Source organism: Falco cherrug, chromosome 7 (assembly GCF_023634085.1).
Source record: "Falco cherrug isolate bFalChe1 chromosome 7, bFalChe1.pri, whole genome shotgun sequence".
In the NCBI taxonomy this organism is placed as follows: Eukaryota; Metazoa; Chordata; class Aves; order Falconiformes; family Falconidae; genus Falco; species Falco cherrug.
The window spans coordinates 6,824,284-6,843,386 of NC_073703.1; the positions used below are offsets into that span (position 1 = coordinate 6,824,284).

At 45.4% G+C, this 19,103-nt stretch overlaps 2 protein-coding genes across 5 annotated transcripts in view; both read right to left on the reverse strand.

Annotated features, from left to right (window-relative positions):
• LRRK1 (leucine rich repeat kinase 1) overlaps positions 1-13,691 on the reverse strand; it is an 83,235-nt gene extending 69,544 nt beyond the window's left edge. Inside the window, exons 1-2 of one of the 4 annotated variants that reach the window (XM_055716239.1) lie at positions 13,571-13,691; positions 9,199-9,414 (exon numbers count right to left, since the gene is read on the reverse strand). In XM_055716239.1, the coding sequence (XP_055572214.1) occupies positions 9,199-9,265 (67 nt within the window). In that variant the 5' untranslated portion in view covers positions 9,266-9,414; positions 13,571-13,691. Of the gene's footprint in view, positions 1-9,198; positions 9,415-12,971; positions 13,160-13,570 lie in introns of those variants that run through there. The other 3 variants (XM_055716241.1, XM_055716238.1, XM_055716243.1) reach the window with 3 other exon arrangements.
• A 1,796-nt stretch (positions 13,692-15,487) lies between these two features.
• The window catches only part of ALDH1A3 (aldehyde dehydrogenase 1 family member A3), a 36,939-nt gene continuing 33,323 nt past the window's right edge, over positions 15,488-19,103 (reverse strand). The window contains exon 13 of the mRNA XM_055717015.1: positions 15,488-18,214. Within this exon, the coding sequence (XP_055572990.1) occupies positions 18,142-18,214 (73 nt within the window). The 3' untranslated portion in view covers positions 15,488-18,141. The remainder of the gene's footprint in view (positions 18,215-19,103) is intronic.

Here is a 19,103-nt window from a genome sequence, read left to right on the forward strand (position 1 = left end):
TCTATAAATACATCCAGAGGGAGATATCTGGAAAGAAGAGGAGTTATTATGTACAGGGTATGAATCCATTTTGGCTGCCAATTAGAAGAAAGTTTAAAATGTGGGAGAAAAGAGGCTCTGGAACAGTCTTCCAGAAAAAGCAGAAGCAACAGACAAGCCAACCTGGTTAAAACAGGCCTTGCATAAGGTTTAGGAGTGGGGACACCAGAACACTGACCTCCCCACACTCCTTCCAGCCCTACAGCCTGTGTTCCCACATTACTGATGTGCAGAAGTTAACCCAGCTACCAAGCACTAACAGTCATAATGAGACAATTAAAGCTCCACAGGCTACTTTGAGGGAAGTTTGTAGAAAGAGAGAATACCTTTTATTAAACAAACTGATAGATCTAAGGAAAAGCAGACACATCTAAGGGAAAGAGCCTTTCAAGAGATTTCAGGAGGTAAACACCCCTTGCAGCAAAATCCAAGCTTAGTATGTTAGACACAGTTCAATGCGCTTCTTTAACTGTACCTGCTAGCCCAATAAAACACCTTATTCTTTACTGCCCTCACTTCTCATTTATCACCAAGATAACGACTCTAGTTTAGGTAAAAGTGTTGCATGCAGAGGAAAAGAAAATGCAATCAAGATATTGGATACGGTTAGGCATCAAGAGTGTTGAACAGGCAATTTGGCAACAGCAGAGCCAAGGGAAGCACAGAGCTGGGAAGAACATCAGAGGAAAGAGATTAATATAATAGTCTGGAAAGGAAAAGAAAAGAAAAAAAAAAACCAACAAACACCCAAACTAGCGGATAATGCGAGGCTCCACTCCAGCTTCTACTGAACTCAATGTGAGCATGCACTTCCACCAGCTTCCATGTGAGTAGGAGCAGATCCTCTGAGATGCCAGTTTCTGGGACAGAGTATCTAAGAGGGAAGATCACCTTAACAGCTGTGGCTGAGGCAGAAGAGAAAGCCTGATGAAAAGACTTCTGCTGTTGGCCCAGACAGTGCTGGTCCTCAACCAGGCTGCATAGCAATGCGCTGCCAAAGCTTTAAAAGGGGCTACCAAAAAAAGCTAAACCTTCCCTCACTTGTGACAAAACCTACAAGCAGCAGAAGTGCCTGCATTTGCAGAAGTATTTCCTTTTTGTCTTCCTGACATCTGGGAATATCAGCATTCACTTCAGTGGACAGAGGACAAGGACTCTGCCTGGGAGGATGCATTCAAATGAAGGTACATGTTGTAAACCCGCTGCATTCCACAGCATTTTTAGGTGGCTGCTCCAAGGCAGAGACAGCAAAATCAGGCAAGGTCCATTTCACCCCCTTCCCACCAACCTCTGATGAGCTCTGACCCACTGCACCTGAGAACCTGGTCCAATCCATGCAAATTACTTTGATTTGATAGTTTTTATTGCCACCCTGCCATTGCATGAAAGGTCCAAGGTGCAAAACATTGGAGAATCGTGACCATGATTACAAGCCCACTTGAGGAGCTAGACATTCTTGTTTTTCAGGCTACATGAGATCTGAAAAGGGATCCTGTCCGTTAGTGTTAGGAGGGGGGAATAAAAAACAGAAGTTCCTGTTTGATGCAAAAATAAAAGCATTTTCAAAGGCTCTTTGATGTGCAAGACAGAAAGACATGCAGGCAGATTCTGGAGGAGGTCTTGTCTTCAGCAATTACCAGCACTCTTTTTGAATTTTACTCCCCAGACAGAATTTTTATGTGAAGTCAATAATCACACTGCAGAGTGTATCAGCTCTAAACCTTGTGGCTTTTCAGTTAAGCAGCAATAACCTCTAGTCTCGGGAATAAAACAAATAACTCCAAAACCAACTAACTGCAGGTGAAGCAATTCCAAAGACATACATGCTTTTAAAAGATTTCATTTTGAGCTCTTCTCGGGTAGCCATGCCAGTTTTCCAAGCGATACTCTGATCATTAAAACAAGCAGTGATGTAATTTCCACAGCGACCACAAACATACCAAGAATATTTGAGCTAAATTTATCCAGACTTCTTGATTGAATCACTGATTCAGTTCGTTATTTTTCCATGATTTTCAACTACGCACTGAAAAGGAGTTGTGGACAGCCTGAGACTGAGCTTTCCCCAGCAGTATCCAAAATGCCAACCTTTATGCTTGGGAGCCGTATGTTGACAATTAGAAACAAAATTAAGCTGCTCCTCCAGCTACCAACCCCAGCTCCCTGCTCCTTTCACCCTTTGCCTTCCTCCCGCCCTTCCTGTAGCAGACTGACCCTTGCCTTCACCCTTGGGTGACACAACATGGGGCTTGTCTGCGGCCGAGAAGTTCCTGAAGCTCACCACAGATCTGCTGCCCGCCCCACCCAGAGAGTGTGAACCAAAAAAAGAAAGGACCTGCACTAGATTTCACACTGCTCTGTGCAGCTCCGTGGCAGACCACAAGTCTGTCTCTCTGGAGCAACACGTCCCACCACCACAAGTACCTATACCAGAAGAGCTCAGGCTAGGGAAGGCTGTCTAGGCACCTTCACTTGCAGGTACCTGTAAAAAACACATAATCTACAAAGACATCACTGGGTTTCGCCTTCTCTTCCAACATGCACAGGGTGGCTAATTGTCATACTGGGAGGGATCAACTATTTGCAAAAAATGCAGCATAACCCCTGAGATTTTACTATGTCAGCTCTGCTGTTTTCAAATGGAAATCTTTTTTGACTGCCATACTTTAACATGGTCTGAGTATGTCCTTGCTGACTCCATTTCAGATTCATGATCAGACTCACTGAGTTTGCCTACATGTAGTTGTACATGTTTTGAAGGCAATTGGTAATTTCTGAAAGCACACTTTTTTTTTTTTTTTTTGAACCAGAAACTGCCATTACCCAGAGCCCCTCTGACTGCAGGAGGGCTTTTTGAAGGTTGAGGGCCTTCCTCAACACTTAAAGGCTTCTTTTGTAAGTTCTCCCTCTGAGTAAGAGCAAGGCTCAAACTCAAACCATGCACACACTTCTGTTGTGAAACTATCAGCAGCTTAGATAAAAGGGCTACTGCTGTGGTGACACATAATCATGCAAATAACCAGCTTCTGACCCACTAATGAGCACACAGATTTGGATTAAGGAAAGGAATTATATATTAGCCTAACGATGTAAAATATGAAACAGTTCCTATTAAGAGACAGAGTTCACAGTTAAGTCAGCATGTCTGGAGGTATTTAAAAGATGTGTAGATGTGGTGCTTCGGGACATGGTTTAGTGGTGGACTTGGCACTGCTGGGTTAACGGTTGGACGAGATGATCTTAAAGGTCTTTTCCAACCCACATGATTCTGTGATTCTATGATTCTATACAGCAGCTGGGAGCTGAATGTTATAAAATCCATCCCCCGCACCCTCATCGGCAATGCAAACATTTCCTCCCAGTTAGCTGCCTTCTGCCAAGCAGAGCCCTGGCAGCCCCTTTATCGATCAGAGAAATGAAAAACAAACAAACCGCAGACTTAATGCTGTAAGGATCCCTGAAGATCTGATCCAAGCCTGTTATGTCAGTGCAAAGACTTTAATGGGTTTTGGATAAGGCCCCCATAGGCTTTGGAGAGGATTAAAAAAAAATAATTCATAGCACTTTCTTTAATGCAAGTATAAAACCGCCTGCAACATCACTGACAAAAAAATAAATCAATTACAGGCCTGGTAAAGACTGAGCTGGTGTGAATACAATCAATTGCTTTTTCACACTGAAACAGGACAACGGTTCTATGAGCACAACATCAACTCTCACCTGAGAGCTACCTTATAATTACACATTGAGGAGTCCCTGTGTACAGGATTTTCTTTACTACCTCATCACCTTATCTTTTTTTTTTTCCAGGCTTCTTGATAAGAGTTGTCACAAGTTACATTTTAATGTAATACACCACAAATACATTTTAACTGAAAGGTGGAAAAATGAAGCTGTATAGCAGCAGACAATGCCAGATACAGCTCAGATAAATATCAACACTTTACTACTGTCTGTATATCAAACTGGCTCTCAGGTTGGACTCAATTAGCTTCCCAACGTCTGCACTGCACTGCTGGCACTCCCAGCAGCTCTGCCCTCCTTGCTATAGCCCTCAAGTTCAAGAGCAGGCTGGTTTTGACAGTATTTATTGGGAAGAAGCTGGTCCTGCCACTACTAAGGCCTAAGTGCTCCTTTATACCTCCTTGACTCCAGAAGGATGCAGCACCCGCAAGCCAAACTCCCACTTTCGACACACACAAGACGGCATTTTCAAAGGCAAATGGTTCTTCCGGATGCCTCTGTTTCAAAACACAAGGGACATCTAGGGGTGTGTCTAAAGAACACTGCTTAGTAGCCAGACTCTGAAAATTAGTTCGGAGTGTCTTGAATTAGGCACCTAATTGTAAATGTCCCAGCATTCATTGCCCTTTTTGGAAATGCAGGCTCAGTTTGGTGAGAAGGTACAATACACAGCTCTACTACAGTCTGCATGGGAGAGCAGGCTAAACCACACACATTTTCTGCTGCAGACCAGCCTTCCGCATTAGCTTTTGGCCCCATGTACAGAAACTGTACCACTTCTGTATGAAGTGTGTATTTAAATATGTTTAAAAATATAAGCCTATTACTGCTTTACTAGTGTACTTCCTATTCCTGCCTAGCATTTCCTACTTCTCCTTCTGCAGGGCATTATGCAGTAAGACTAACTCACATAAGATACCCGTTTCATTTTTTGCCCCCTTTTTTTTTTTTCTTGTAGGAATAACTTTCAATTTGCTGTTTGGACTCAAATTAACTCACAGCTTAATGAACAGGAAGAAAACCAGAAAACCTACAAGGCTCATTTAGTTTGATTATACAGAACTTCAAGCAACCAACACACTTTACAGGTCTCTCGTGCTCTGTGCACCCAGATCACCTTCCAGATGCTCTCCTTGTCCTCACTGCCACGCTGTCACAGTAGATTCAGGGTAATGTTACTACAGGGCAATGTGTAGAAAAAGCAGGACAGAGGGGGCAGGTACTTTTTCCCTGTTATACGGCACAATGTGCCACAGATGGGGCTAACTCAACATGCCCCGAGATCTAGCTGCTGGCCCTAACCCCATGGGCACAGCTGATGTAAAGATTTTTAAGGTTTACATGGTGACTTCATGAAGAACAAAGTGATATCAGTGGTGCCGCCAACCCTGATTTTCCCTTCCTCCTTTACTCAGCAGAAGAGATTTATAAGCAAGATATTAACACTACCAAATGCAAGTTTCTGCCCTTCACATTTAAGGCAACAAATCAACTGTGCACAACTATGAGGAAATGACAGCAAAGGTCTCATCTGGAGGCCATGTACATGCACATCCAGGAGCGGGTGAGCTCTGCCTGCTTTGATTGTTATAAAGAAGTCAGGTTCTTCCTGTAGACTTTTATCTTTTTAAGTGGATTTCACACTGCCAGACTGTCAGCCTGGAAGGCTCAGCTTATCCACAAAATGGAGAGCAAGGGCAGAGTCTCTGTGAAAGTTTCCATCCCTCCACCTACAGTCCCGTCACCTCAAACTGCCACCCTAGGACGGCTGCCCCAGCCACATTTGCAAACGTCCTGCCCTAATGCAAACAGGGCAGCGACGCTGGATGCACTAAGTGATGTCCCAAGAGAATAAGCTGTTTCATTTGCTATTAGCTAACCTTAAGCTGTCACCATTCAATCCATTGTGAAACTTTCCATATAAAATTGCACTAGCTCCTGAGCAATCCCTCTTGTTAAAATGACTCTTACTCTTCCAGTTAAGCTCTTCTTACTTGCACTGGGGACTTTTCTATGATTCAGGAAGCAGTGCTGCAGGCAGCAGCTTTCGCTCCAAGTCAGTACTGAGCTGAGCCATGGCCCAGACAGGATTGCAAAGGTCACCACCATCTTGGGTAGTGTCTTTCTGATAAAATATAAAGCCCTGTGAACTGCAGGGTCACCACAGCACTTCTGAAGCACAGCTTGAAGAACCTCTGGTCCACTCCAAATGCCAGCTGAAGTCATTATATTCTCATTACTTGTTTGCTCCTTCATTTTAATATTTAGGTCACTTTTCCAGGCATACTGCAATGTCTATCTGTGCCTCCCTGGACAGTCGAAAGACACCAGCTTACAACAGATCTGCCTCAAAAGTAGTTATGAAGGTTCATTCAGTTAATATCTGTAAAGCTACTATAATATTTCAAACAGGTATCATTGGCATCGTTGTCCCTAATTACATAACATTATCTATATTACAACATAACACCCCTTTTCAATGCTCATTTCTAGATTTAGCAGGAGAGAAGAGACATCTGGTGTGTTTGAAGGATAATCCAATTCTACCTCCAAGACACACACAAGTGGCATACAAACGTTCTGCAACTTTGAATAAAACTCTCAGTAAGAAAGTGATAAGCTCTTTAATAAAATTACCCTTACATTTCAGAAGACAATGATTGCTTTTCTACATCTTTGCTGAACTGTCTCCTAGAAACTCATATGAGAATTAAATCCTAGCTGTAAAATCTCGTAAGAATCAAAAAAACCAACCAGCCTGCAGAAAGGAGACGAATTTCTATTCTGTTCTAGGCATTCATACAGTGTTATCTTTGGGCTTCCATTGTATTCCCTACAAGATTCATATTATGTCACCTCCACTACATTACATAAAGCTCTTCAACCAAGTTTAAAAAAAACGAAACCCCATGCCTCATGAGAGACTGCAGCCACTCCCATATCTCTGCTCACTTTCTTTCTTTCAATTAGGACAGGATGAACAAATCTAAGAGAGGGGAAGCAGGGTCTGAGGAAGCAAGAGATGCTGACTGCACCCAAAACAGAGCATTATTCTGCACTCCGACAAACCCTCTCTGTGGATCAGCGTGCTTGGCCAGCATCAAGTCAAGCCCAGCACCTTCCCCAGAAGGTAGAGAGGGTCCAGTTCTGAAACACAGCTTGCCCGCTCTCAGGATAAATGGGCATCCTGCTGGGACACAGACACGATCACTGCTGCAGCCAAGAGGAACAGCAGGAGACACGAGTGGTCAGGTGAGCCCTTGCATCAAATGTTATATTTGCTAACTAAAGTCAATGATTCTGTCAACCTGTTATCCACATGAAGACCTAGCTAAATGTATAGCTGTCAGGAAAAAAAAACCCTAAAAATGTCAAGGCTTTCAAATGATCCAGGCACCGGGTACACACGGTACCTGCTGGAAGGTGCCTCCTGCACTGTGCCAGCTGTAATGCTGCACCGATCCAACTGACCTGTCACGGTGCCACAAGCACCACCGTGCTGTTTGTTAAACCTCTCACATCCACACACCTGTCCTTCCTGCCCGAAAAAACCAGACCCTAAGCTTTGCGAGCACTAATGAGGTCATCAGCATTAAGGAAATTATCTGTGATCTCACTCCACTTCCCAGTGGCTCCCTGTGAATGGAAGCAGAAGGCTGCATCTAGATTGTTAATAAATGCACGTAAACAATAGGTTCAAATGTGGAGGCTGAATGAGTCACTGCGTTCCTGTGTTCAAGCTGTGTAATAGGATCCAAATGCAGAACAAGGACCAGCTAACTTAGGGAGTGGACCAGCTAGCTAATGACAATTATTCTTGGCAGGACTCACACAATCCCAAAATAAAAATGAGTTTGAACATGTACAGTATGCTTATAAAAAGCAAATCCACGAGGGAAGTACGGATATTAAGCTTTCCTAGCATCTCTTTGCCAGTCTTCCAACACTGTTTATCAAATAAAATAACCCAGACATGTAAGTATAGAAGAGTTACACCAGGAAGATTTGTAACGCTTCCAGTTAACCAGTTTAACTGATTATATTTACATAACAGAAACATGTAATAAAGTTCTCAGACGAAAAACTGAACTCACAATGTAGAAAATATACCTCTTCTACTTTTCACTTCACTTTCACATTCACTCATAAACTAATTTATTTACTGTATTTTTAAGCAGTGCGAATTGCTATTGCAGTACCAAAATTTAGCAATTCTTAACACTTGCAAATCATTAGTGCAGATTAAAATTCTTCTCAGGGTTTATAGCTTAGTATTCAAGTGGAGATAATTTCTTCCAGAGAGAAACTCAGAAGAGAGAATTAAAGAACTTTAAGAATATTCAATAACCAAATACTCTTGATTATTATAGAAAGATACAATGCTAATTAACAAAAGCCAAACCAAACAGAAAAATCAGTATCACAGAATAAGCAGAATACATACAGAGAAAGGAAAGAGTTCCCACAGCTCCCTGTGACGCTGGTGAGAAACGTCTTCAAACAAGATAAGGCAGCCTCTGAATAAACTATCAGGTTTTGCTTCATAGTTGCTGATAAAATCCAAAATAAGGCTGCAGAAACATTAGCTTTTACTGAAGCCTGCTTACTCACTACAAAGCGTCAAACACACCTTCATCCCACACTCAAAAACGCAGATGCTGCCTCCTAATGAACTGCTTGTTGCAAGGGGGGAATACCGTTATACAATAACCAGAAGGCTATTTCTTGATGCAGAAACATAACTAGGTTTTGACTCAGAGAAATGCAGCAGTGCCTAGGAGCTGAGGGTTTCAGTGACAAAAATAATCCAGAAATAATTCGGCTGTTCACAAAAAAAATTAACAGGAAGCAACCTGAAGCATACGTTCCTTCTGAAAGAGACATTTCCACCTATGGATTTATTACATTACATAAACACAGACCTCCTAATCTAGCCCAACAATAAATCACTGCAAGCCACTGAATCAAAGCTGACAGTAAAACTGGAGCAGGTTAATATCTATTCAGCCTGAGAAACGACGCTCTGATTTTAGCAGCTTTCATACCCTGAATACACACTGCAGCAGTGGCTGGGAACATATTTGCATTCACACGCTGAAAAAGCACAGATCTTGTAAAACATATTTAGGAACTGGTGAGACGTGACACATATATTGACTAATTCCGTAGGCCTTTGGAGAAAATCAGTCTTCAGAGGAATGCTATTCTTATCACCTGAGCAGTTCAACATCATTCTCCTCGGAAGTAAAAATCCTTGTTCTGCCCTGTAAATTTTGAAAGATTAGGGCTCAAATCGCTCAAAGATCTTTCATATGTTTAAGTTTCAGTGAAACTCAGTGGCAGCTAGCTACTGAGTACTTTAAAAAACTTTCACTCCCAATTTGAACAGGAAAGAAAAGAAAACCTCCTATTTACCATTTTGTGGATCCATGTTGCTCTCTCTGCAAATTGCGGATTCCTCAGTTCCCACACACCAGTACATTCTGGGTCGCAGTTGTGAAGATCCAACAGACAAACTTTCTGCAGCACTTAAAACTGAATAGTGTTGTCAAAGTTGAATGATCTCCGTCAAGTAAACGCAGGAGCAGAGAGGCTGCTAGTAAGCACCATCCCGAAGAAACATCATTTACTCTGTTCAAAAAACAACAGCAAAACAAATTAATCATTCTAGCATAGAAATTGCAAGATGCTTACTCCTTTGCACTCTAACACAGTTGTCTAAATGTTACTTTGCAGAAATGCACTTATCCTATAAATACAATTATTTTCATGATAGTTTTTTTAAGAATATAACATGAATTAACAGAGGAGACTAACAATGTCTCTACTATAGAAAGATAATGTTCCCAATTTTTCTCCGCCAAAGCCGCTCAGTCTTTGGGTAGAGGGTATTGGGGGTGGGCATGGGTCACAGCTGCAGTTTCAGATTCTCCACAGGCTAGTGTAAAGGCAGAGCATTGAAACCATGCAGTGCAGCTGGAAATGTCCTAAATGCAACCTCAAAACCCTTCCCATCCACAGAGAAGACTGCGGCTCTTGTAAGACTCCACTGTGAGAAACTGAAAAATACTGACGTGGTTACTGAGACAATCCTCTGTAAAAAAGCAAAGAGAGCTAAGAGAAACACACCAGCTCCTTTCGCCTTTGTCCAGTCCTTTTAGAGAACTCTACTATCCTAGAAGCATCAGGCTTCTTCAAACATGTTCAGGGAGGCAAATCAGGCCCTTAGGACCTCTTTAATGGTTGGCTTCTTCTGAACTGCTTTGCGTAACAGCCAGCAGAAAACTGCACAGCTCAGTCTCCCAAAGCATTTCCTACTCCTTACCTCTTCAAAGCTGCACACCTGTAATTTTCTCTTTTAATGCATCTCCCCCACAGGTTAAAACTAGGATGCATTTTTAGTGTGCACCCAACAAGCATCAGGGCTCCTTCATTTTCTGCTTTTGGTTTCAGTCAGTAAACGCCTCTCAGATGTAACATGATGCCCCTCATCTTTGACTTATTAATAAGTTTTTCTCATCAGTGTGATGCTGAAGTTTTGATTAGAAGCTCTAATTTGGCAAAGCATGTAACCCACCGCCCACATCAGTCAGCAAGGCCCAAGAATATCCCTAACTTTCCCTGAGCAGAGCTAGCTTCCTGATTTGGGATCAAAGGTCAAGCAGAATATAAAAATATACTGATCCATCACCACTCTGCAGGAGGCTTTCTGCTCCTCCCTTGTTACATAGAGTTTTAACCACTAGCCAACGTTAAAAATCACTGCATGCTACATCAGTTGTTTCTAGGCAAATATTTGAAGTTTAGGTGCATTTACAGCAAAATCCAACTTCTAGTGACCCTTACTTTGTGGTGCCTGGCAGCAGGAACCAAAACTCACACCCCAAGCACTGCACACACCCCTGCACCCTGCGCTCTGGGCATCGGATGCTACCACAGCCAGTTTGATTCTCTGGGTTTTTTTCAGAGGTACGAAAAATAATTTGGGTGCCATATGGCAAACAAAGGTATGGACAGAGAGACCTGGGCCAAGATACGTGAAGCACTTACTTTCACACACATGCCACAGCTAAACACCTTCTTTGCAGAGGGATGACTACAACTCCAGATGGATACCGATGTCTGAGCTGCCAGGCATCCATCTCTCCCTCCCCATCAGAGACTGCAGCAGCAGCTTGTCTCCCAGGTCAAGCCCCGGCAGACCTCGCACCCCAATGCAGCAGCAGCTGGGCACATGTACGAGGCTGAATTTGGCAGCTTTCACCTACACAAGGAGGGAAGGCTGTGGATAGCTGCAGGAGGCTGAGATGGAGGTGGTCCCTAAGCTCAGAACCAGCCCGCGAACTGGTGAACTGGGCCATGCTGGTGGAGGATCAGATTCTGCTCCAGAACATGCCCAGTTCCCACCGGACTCAGCTCAGCTCTTGGGCCGAGCTTCTCTCAGCCGCACTGGCAGGCACAGCTGCTGTGCTGGGACCCCACATCTCTGCCATGCCATGGGTGTGATACCCCAGGCAGAGGTATCAGGGAGGCATGCTGCCCAGGTTGTTAACTCTGAAAATGGAGGGGATGTGATGCTTCCAGCAGCTGCCTTCCCTGCACCCTTGCTGTAAATGCACTGAGCAGCTACAGTAAGAATAAATACTTCCCCATGCTAAGACCAACAGACTAGCTCTTTTTAGCAGATGCTGGTTTCTGAGGCATTTCCTTGCTGTATGACAGAGGCACACCATGTGTGCTCACAGCAACTGCACAAGAAACACTGAAGGGGGGGGGGGGGGGGGGGCACTGTGGAACACAGAGGCTTGAAAACCATCCCACTCCTGATTTTTAGCTTTCTACCCTGCTTATTCCCCAGGATGAAACTTTCCTCATATACACTGAAAGGAAAAAAACCTTTCAGGAAAAATCAGAGTGTGGTTTTGATCATCAGTTCCCTTTAATTCCAAGTAGGGCACTAAATGCTGTAGGCAAGTGATTTACTGCCACACAGCACCCATGTAAGCAGTATTTCCCTATTTCAGGACCTTTGTGTATATAAGAGGAAAAACCCTACAGTGCCGTAAAACGTGCAAACACCATGTTTTAATTTGATTTTGGGAGAGGGATCCTACGGGCTCTGCAGCATCTCATTCGGAAGGAGGAGGACCACACAGAACGCACCTGAATGCTGATTTATGCCCCGTTTCACACATTCCTGGGTTCTCTCCTGAGGGAGAGCAGCGATGGCCAGCTGTGTCCCAGCACATCCAGCTGTGCCTGTACCATCCCGAGCACCTCCTCTCCGCTTTGCCAGCCCATCCAGCCTCACCCCATGCAGCAGGCACCCAGGAACCCCACGGCTTGCCCAACACTGCTTCCCAGCGCACGAGAGCAACGCCAACACCTCAGCTCTTTGCTCAAACCACCTGCTGCTTCTGAGAAGCCCAATCTGGGGCTGGGCACTGGCGACGGGAATCACCATGGACCTGGAGAGGCCCACCACACCGTGGGGATGGAAAGGCGCTGCGGGCCCGCTGGCTTGCCCTTGCGGGAGGCAGGGAGAGCCGGGCCTGGCACCGCAGCAGCCTGCCCCATGCCCGCCGGGGACCCCCATGCCCGCCGGGCCATGCTCCCCTCATCCTTTGCCCAGCTCTGCGCAGAAAGCGGCAAAGCAGCCCGCTTCTCCCCACACCACAGCGGCCGGCTGAGGAGAAACGAGCCGCTGCACCTCGACGCCGGGTGTCCCCGAAGCCTTTCCAGTCACTTTTCGGTTGCCGCTTCTCTGCCAGTTCAGCCCGGGGGCTGAGGGCCGCGCTCGGGCACCCCCGGGGCCGGGGGAACCAGCCCCAGCCAGCCTCGGGGAGGGGGAGGCCAGAGGGAGCCGCTCCCAGCCCGGCCCCGCTCGCAGGGAAGCGAGTTTTTCCTCAGGGCGAGCCCCGGGTGCTCCCTCTCCCGCCGGGCCGGGGCAGCCGGGCGGGGCCGCCAGTCTCCCGCCTGCCCTAGCCGGGGAGGGCTGCGCCGCCGCCGCCAGCGCTGGCTGCTCCACAAAGTTCCCTCCGAACTTTTTAAAAAGCTTTTTTTCCCCCCGCTTTCTCCACATGAAAAGCCCCGGCGTGCCCCAGCAGCCCCCACCTCGCCGCCTCCCCTCACGGCGGGGCAGGTGCCCGCGGGGCGGCCCGGCCGAAGCGGCAGCAAAGCCACGGTACCTCCTGCGTCCCGGGGCTGGCGGGGTCCCTGCGGCCGCACCGCCGCCTCCTCCGGCCGCCCGCCCGCCTCGCTCTGCGGCGCGGGAGGCGGAGGGAGGGAGGAAGGAAAAGGAGCGGGGCAGCGGCGCGGCGCCTCCTCCGCCACCGGGCCCGCCGGCCCGCTGAGGGCCCGCCCGGCGCCTGGCGGGGCCTGGCCGCCCAGAGGGGCCGGGGGCGGCTGAGGGTGACCGGCCGTGGGCCGCAGGCCTCGCGCGGTGCCTCGTCTTTTTGCCGAGGGCAGAGCTGCCGGCCGCTGGGCACGGAGCAGCCCCTCTCCTGGGCAGCTTCCCCAGCCGGCACCCACTCAGCCCCCGCCACGGGTGCCCGCCTGCTCCCCACACAGGCCCTGCGCGGGGTTGCTTTTTTGGGTTTTTTGGGGTTGTTTTTTTTTAGGAAAAGCCAGCCCGTGGGAGGTGCGGGGGCTGAAGCAGGGCCCTCTCAGCTGGCCCCCACAGCCAGCTGCCGTGCAGCCCCCAGGCAGGGCGCCAGTGGCGTGCACAGCGCTGGTACCGGTACCCATCTTCTCTGGGCATCACTTCGCCACAGAGGCCTGGCCTTACCCGTAACAGGGTTGATCCAAGACTTCTGTCTTTGAAAGTTGCTCCTTCCCCAGACCTCGGTGTGCCTGTTCCTCTTCAGAACAGCAAAGCGAGATTGCCCCCTTTCTGCCCACAGCGTGAGCCGTGCTGGGCTGCGGCGGGTGTGTTGGCGTTACGCATGCACGGCTTTTCCCCATCACAAACACACTGTCTCCAGGGGCCAGGAACCTCTAACGAGCCTGGTACTGCTTTATTTTCCCCACCCGTTGGACCTAATAAGAAAAGACCCTTTCTGCATGCCTTTTGTTTTGGTATTCAGAATGATTCTTAAATTACGAACAGAGGGTTTTTTCCTTCCCTGGTCCATACCAAGAGATGGGTTTCTCTGATGATTGCTGAGGATGGAAAAAGGCATATCCATTCACTTAACAGCTGCTGTGGGCTGAGATTTGCCTACAGCATTTCTTTGATGTGATTATGGAGACAGAGAGGATGGATCCTCACTGGTGCTTTCACCTGTGTTCAGGTCCCCATTAATCTGCTTTTAGCTGCACTCATGGTACTGTTACCTGCTTTTAGCACCCTTTCCACCTCTTACCCAGCTGGCTTTTATGCTTCGTAGCCTGGCTTTTACCAAGGCCTTTCTTACAACTTTTTTACCACGATTGTTTGAAAACCCATTAAAATAACTTTTTTCCTTTTATTCTGATAGAGACTCTAACTTCCCCTGCAAGAATTTCTCCACAGATTCAAGCTAATTAATTTTTTTTTGCCTTTTCCCCCCCAGATCTCATCCCACTCTTCCTGGCTTATGTCTCCATTGATCATGTCAGCTCACAGTAATTCCTTTGCATCTCCAGCCTTCCCCCTTCTAAAGTCTAAAAGCTTCTGAGTGCTGCTGTTAGCAAGTGGAAAATGCAAGGACGTTGGCTTGGCCTGTGTAGGGAGGTGACAGGTATTTCTCGAACACGTATCAGTTAAATCACAATGGTATGTTCTTGCTCTCTATCTACATTGCAGATGAGGGAAATAAGACAGGGATGGGAACACATTTAGCAGAATCGTACTCCTGATGGATGTGTCTTAAAGGGGTTTAGGAAGCAGCCTGACCAAGGCAGGAAGCCTCCTCTGACAGTGTGGTCCATGATCCCTTAAAATTCTCCATTTTGAGGCTCACCTCAGAAGGCAAAAAGGATCCATCTGACTGTGAACAGGAAGAAGCTGTGCTTAACCCTGCCAGCAGCAGCTCTGCTCTCCTCCTCCCTCCGCTTACTGTAAATGGCAAAACTTATAAAAGTGACTGCTTAAAGGGCAAGCTATCAGACGCATGCTCCAGCTTTTATGTGTTAGAGCACTGACCACACTTTGGCACTTCTTTAAAATAGGCTAATTCTTCACAAATTGCAGAAATAAATACAAGTTCAGATTCCTTTACAGTCCCCCAGTAAGACACTGAACCCCCAGATACACACATGCAGTTCTGCCACGTGGAAAAAGTACCTTGAAATTATGTTGTCTATTGTGAGTCCAGTGCATGTTTCCGCTTGGGGACTACTGCTGGGTCACTGTATCAAGGGGAACAGACACAACACTGTTCAAGGAAGAGCCCCCTGTAACTACAGCAATACAGGGCCATTTTGTTTTAGGAGCATGAAACTCTAACCCTTTCCAGTGTTTACTTTTACTGACACAATGGGCCAAATTCAGAGTGAAATAAAAATACAGTGACAGGAGACTTGACTTGAGTGGAAGTTGCTTGCTGATGGAAGGGGTCTTAACACCTGCATTAGAGGGGCTGGAATTATTTTAAAGCACTAATCAGCATAAATAAAAAGGCATTCAAGTTACTCCTCTGTTAAAATGAGTTAAGTCAACAGAAGTTTCCTGCTCCCCCACCTTCCTTTCTGAGCAGTATCAGTAAGTAGCATTTAGAAACCGTTTCACAAAGTTAAACATTTATTAGGAACAAGAACTATTACAAAAAGATACCCATAGTCTAAATATATACATGAGGTTTAAACATAGCATTTTCATGTACCTTTAGCTATAAAAATACATTAGATTAACTGTATCCTAATTTATAAATATAGTTCTTTTTTTTAAAAAAAAAAACAACTAGTATTTCATATGAAAGCCTTACTGTGCAATGAAAGAATATATACCCTCTAAGGGGTTATTTTAAAGTTAGTGTCTAGTGTTATATAACTTAGAAAATTCAGTGTGTAAAGTCAAACCCTGATTTATACAATAAGAGATACATTGACTTTTTAAAAACTTGATAAGGGAAAACAAAAAAAAAAGAGGTGAAATATATATCATACATATAAAGCCAGAATAGTAGGATTTTAAGAGTCTCAGATGATTTCAGTCTCAACTACTATATACCCAAAATACAGAGATACATCAAGATAACCAGCCTTTTACTGTTTGCCTTACCTCCCTACTGTCTGACTGCAGCCCTAGAAAACTGTCAAGTAGGCAAAAGTAAAATGTTTGTCTGAGAAGATGTTTGCACTCTAAGTGTTTTACAAAAATAGAAACTTATTTACAATGTTCCCATTTGGCCTTTCATGGGGAAGGGAGGACGTTTTCTTCACTGGATGGGGAGATTTACCTGTCTCACATACCCATGGGAGGACAGGCACCTAGATATACGCGACTGTTGGAGGTATGTCATTTAAGAAGTGAAGCAGTGTTGAAGTGCAATTTCAGCATTCACTGACTAATAAGGAAGTTTAGGCTCATGCAAACTTTTTCCTTACTTATCGCCACCCACATTCTTTCCTCCTCTAAAAAAAGGTCCACTCATGCAACAAAACTCGTTGCTGACTGGGTATATCCGTGAGCAAAGGAAGGTACCAGTTAAATCCTTGCTTGTATCAGAGAATAGCGGTTAGACCTGCATGCCTGGTTTGAGTGCTGACATCTGGAAAACTCCAGGCAGCAACCTTTACCAGTGCTCCATGGAGATCTGTTGATATGCCATAAGGAACCTCTACCAGTTTGCTCTCAGAGGACAATCCCAACAAGATCAGCTAAATTTCTTAACAAGCTGACACCGCTGACTCCTGCATACTTAGAGCTCCTGCAGTCATGGAACATCCTGTATGTTTGATAGTGGTTCTCCAGTACAGAATTAGGAGGAAGAAGAGGAAAAGTAGTGAACCCAGGAACTGAAGACAGCATGTGGCTTGTCATTAACCTCATTGTAAATTCTGGGCACACAAAAAAGTTACTGCAGGAGATACTAAGGCATGAATTTGGTGTGACAGCCACTCCATGGGTGCTATTCATGTACATGCATGCTTATGCAACTGTAAGGCCGTTTATTTCTCAGTGAAGGATCAACTACTCTTCTTGCCACAAGATGACAGCACTCACGAGGACAATTACTGCAAAGCTGCTGGCACATTTAAGTCCAGCCATAGCTTATTCCATGGTAACTGGTTTGTACACCCACATCTTTAGCACTCAGCGTGTGCTTGGGAGCACCTGCCTTTGCATACTGTACTTCCAGAAATGTATTTTAAGCTACATTCATACGGGATAAAGAAACAGTGAGAAGAGCTTATAAGTTTTACTCGCATAATAATAGCTCTGGCTCAAATAATTAAGAATTTTCACAAAGCCTGAAAGTTACAGAGAAAGAGAGAGCAGGACAGCTTCTTGCAGCTTTTCTGCTCCCTCCCCCAGATCAGAAGGACTGGCGTGGGATGTTTTCTATGGGGTATCTACCATGCTACATGCTTAGCATTCAACTTGGTGTCCTCACGGTAAGTACAGTGCAAAATCCTCTTGCAAAAAGTGCTACAGTGAAGGTCTGAGATACAATTGTAACTCATCCGGAGCCAGAAGGCTTAGCAAGTCAGTAACTTGCATTTGCAGCATGTGTAATGTGTGCATGCCAACATCAGGTTCCAAGGACACTTGAAAGTCTAGCTCTGTTGGGTGAAATCCTGGCCCCAAAGGAGTCCTCTAGGAAACTCCCACAAATCTCATTCAGGGCTAGAGTATCACTAATGTGGAGAATGCATGTATCTTTAGAGAGACCAAGATAGCTCTTTCAAAGATAATTTCTTACAGATCCTTCCACGAAAGCTTGCACTCCCATTCCAAACTCCAGCCGCAGTCTTCACACAAACTCTGCCAACCTCAGTCAAGTTGTATTAACCCTACCACTCAAGTCCCTTTACACCAAGTGAAACCCATATGCCTCTGAAGGTGTTTAACAGTCCATGCTAACGGTACCAAAAGTCTCTCTAACATGCCATTGATGTCCATGTCCTTCAGGGGTACAGTTTGAAAGCAGATGTCCTGCAGATGCTGTGACTGACCAGCATTTTAGTCACAGGTAGCAGACAGATGTACAGCCAGGGACTTGTACAGTACAAGTGTGTGCTATGCTGCCAGTAGGGTCAGTTAAATCAGTTTTCAAAGAGCCAGTTGACAAAATGGAGTCCAGTAGATTCAGTGTTTCTAGAGGAATAAAACTAGGTGTTTCCATTTTCCTTCCTACCCCTCCCCTCCCCCTTGCTCTGAACACATCCCCCATGTGTCACATTCAGAGTGTCAGCATTTTAGGCCTTCTGTTTTCATGGACTCTTCTGGGAGAGTTTAATGGTGACTGTTTTCACTTCGGTATATTCTGCCAAAGCATATTCACCGCTGGAAAAGAAGAGAGAGGAGGGAAAGGGACAAACAATTGTAGCACGTTAATGTGTACTTCCCTAGTAATTAGGGATTTCTACACAAGTGCATGTTAGCCTCTGACTGGCAGTTCCTGTAGATGACATCAGGCCACTAAAATCAGATCTGAACTAACTTACACCAGCTACCAGTTTGGCCCACCACTTCTAATAATCACTAAGGACACGCATATAAGCACACACAATTACACCCCATTGTAAAAGAAACATGGCATGCTTCTGGTCACAGTAACGCACAAGATGACACCTTGTGCCTCTACGCCTAGTGAAAACCAAGCACTGTTCTAGAACCCACAGAAGAAACATCCATGTAAATATAGTTACCAGTGCTTAGGCAGTAAGTGAAGTTACTTTTTCACTGAAAGTAAGCTTCTATCTACAAGATGCCATAGAATCAAGAGGGCATGGTTGCTCCAGAAACAATGACAGACCCCACCACTGCATTATGTCTTGGCTGGTGGAAACTAGCTCTATTCCCATGCTTTGCCCAAAGGATAAACCCCTGACAACCTTTAATTAGCCAGGCAGTCAGGCAAAGTAAACCATAAGGTCTCAATATATATGTCCCCACAAGGATTCATTCATTTGCTGTGCTTAGCAAGTGAGACATCGAATGTCTCAGAGCAGCAGATGCACCAGAACTGCTACTGGAAATGGTTCCTGGAAATAAATCTGGCTTATGAAAGAAAAGGTACATTAGATTCCTCTGAAAAGTCTTCTGAATGGTGCAATAAAACCTGCCTCTCTTCTTTACAAGAAGAAAATTAAGATTTAAGTCAATTTCTCAGCTCTACCTCTAACTTATAGGGTGAACTTGGTTTAAAAATTTCTGCATTAGTAAGTGATTA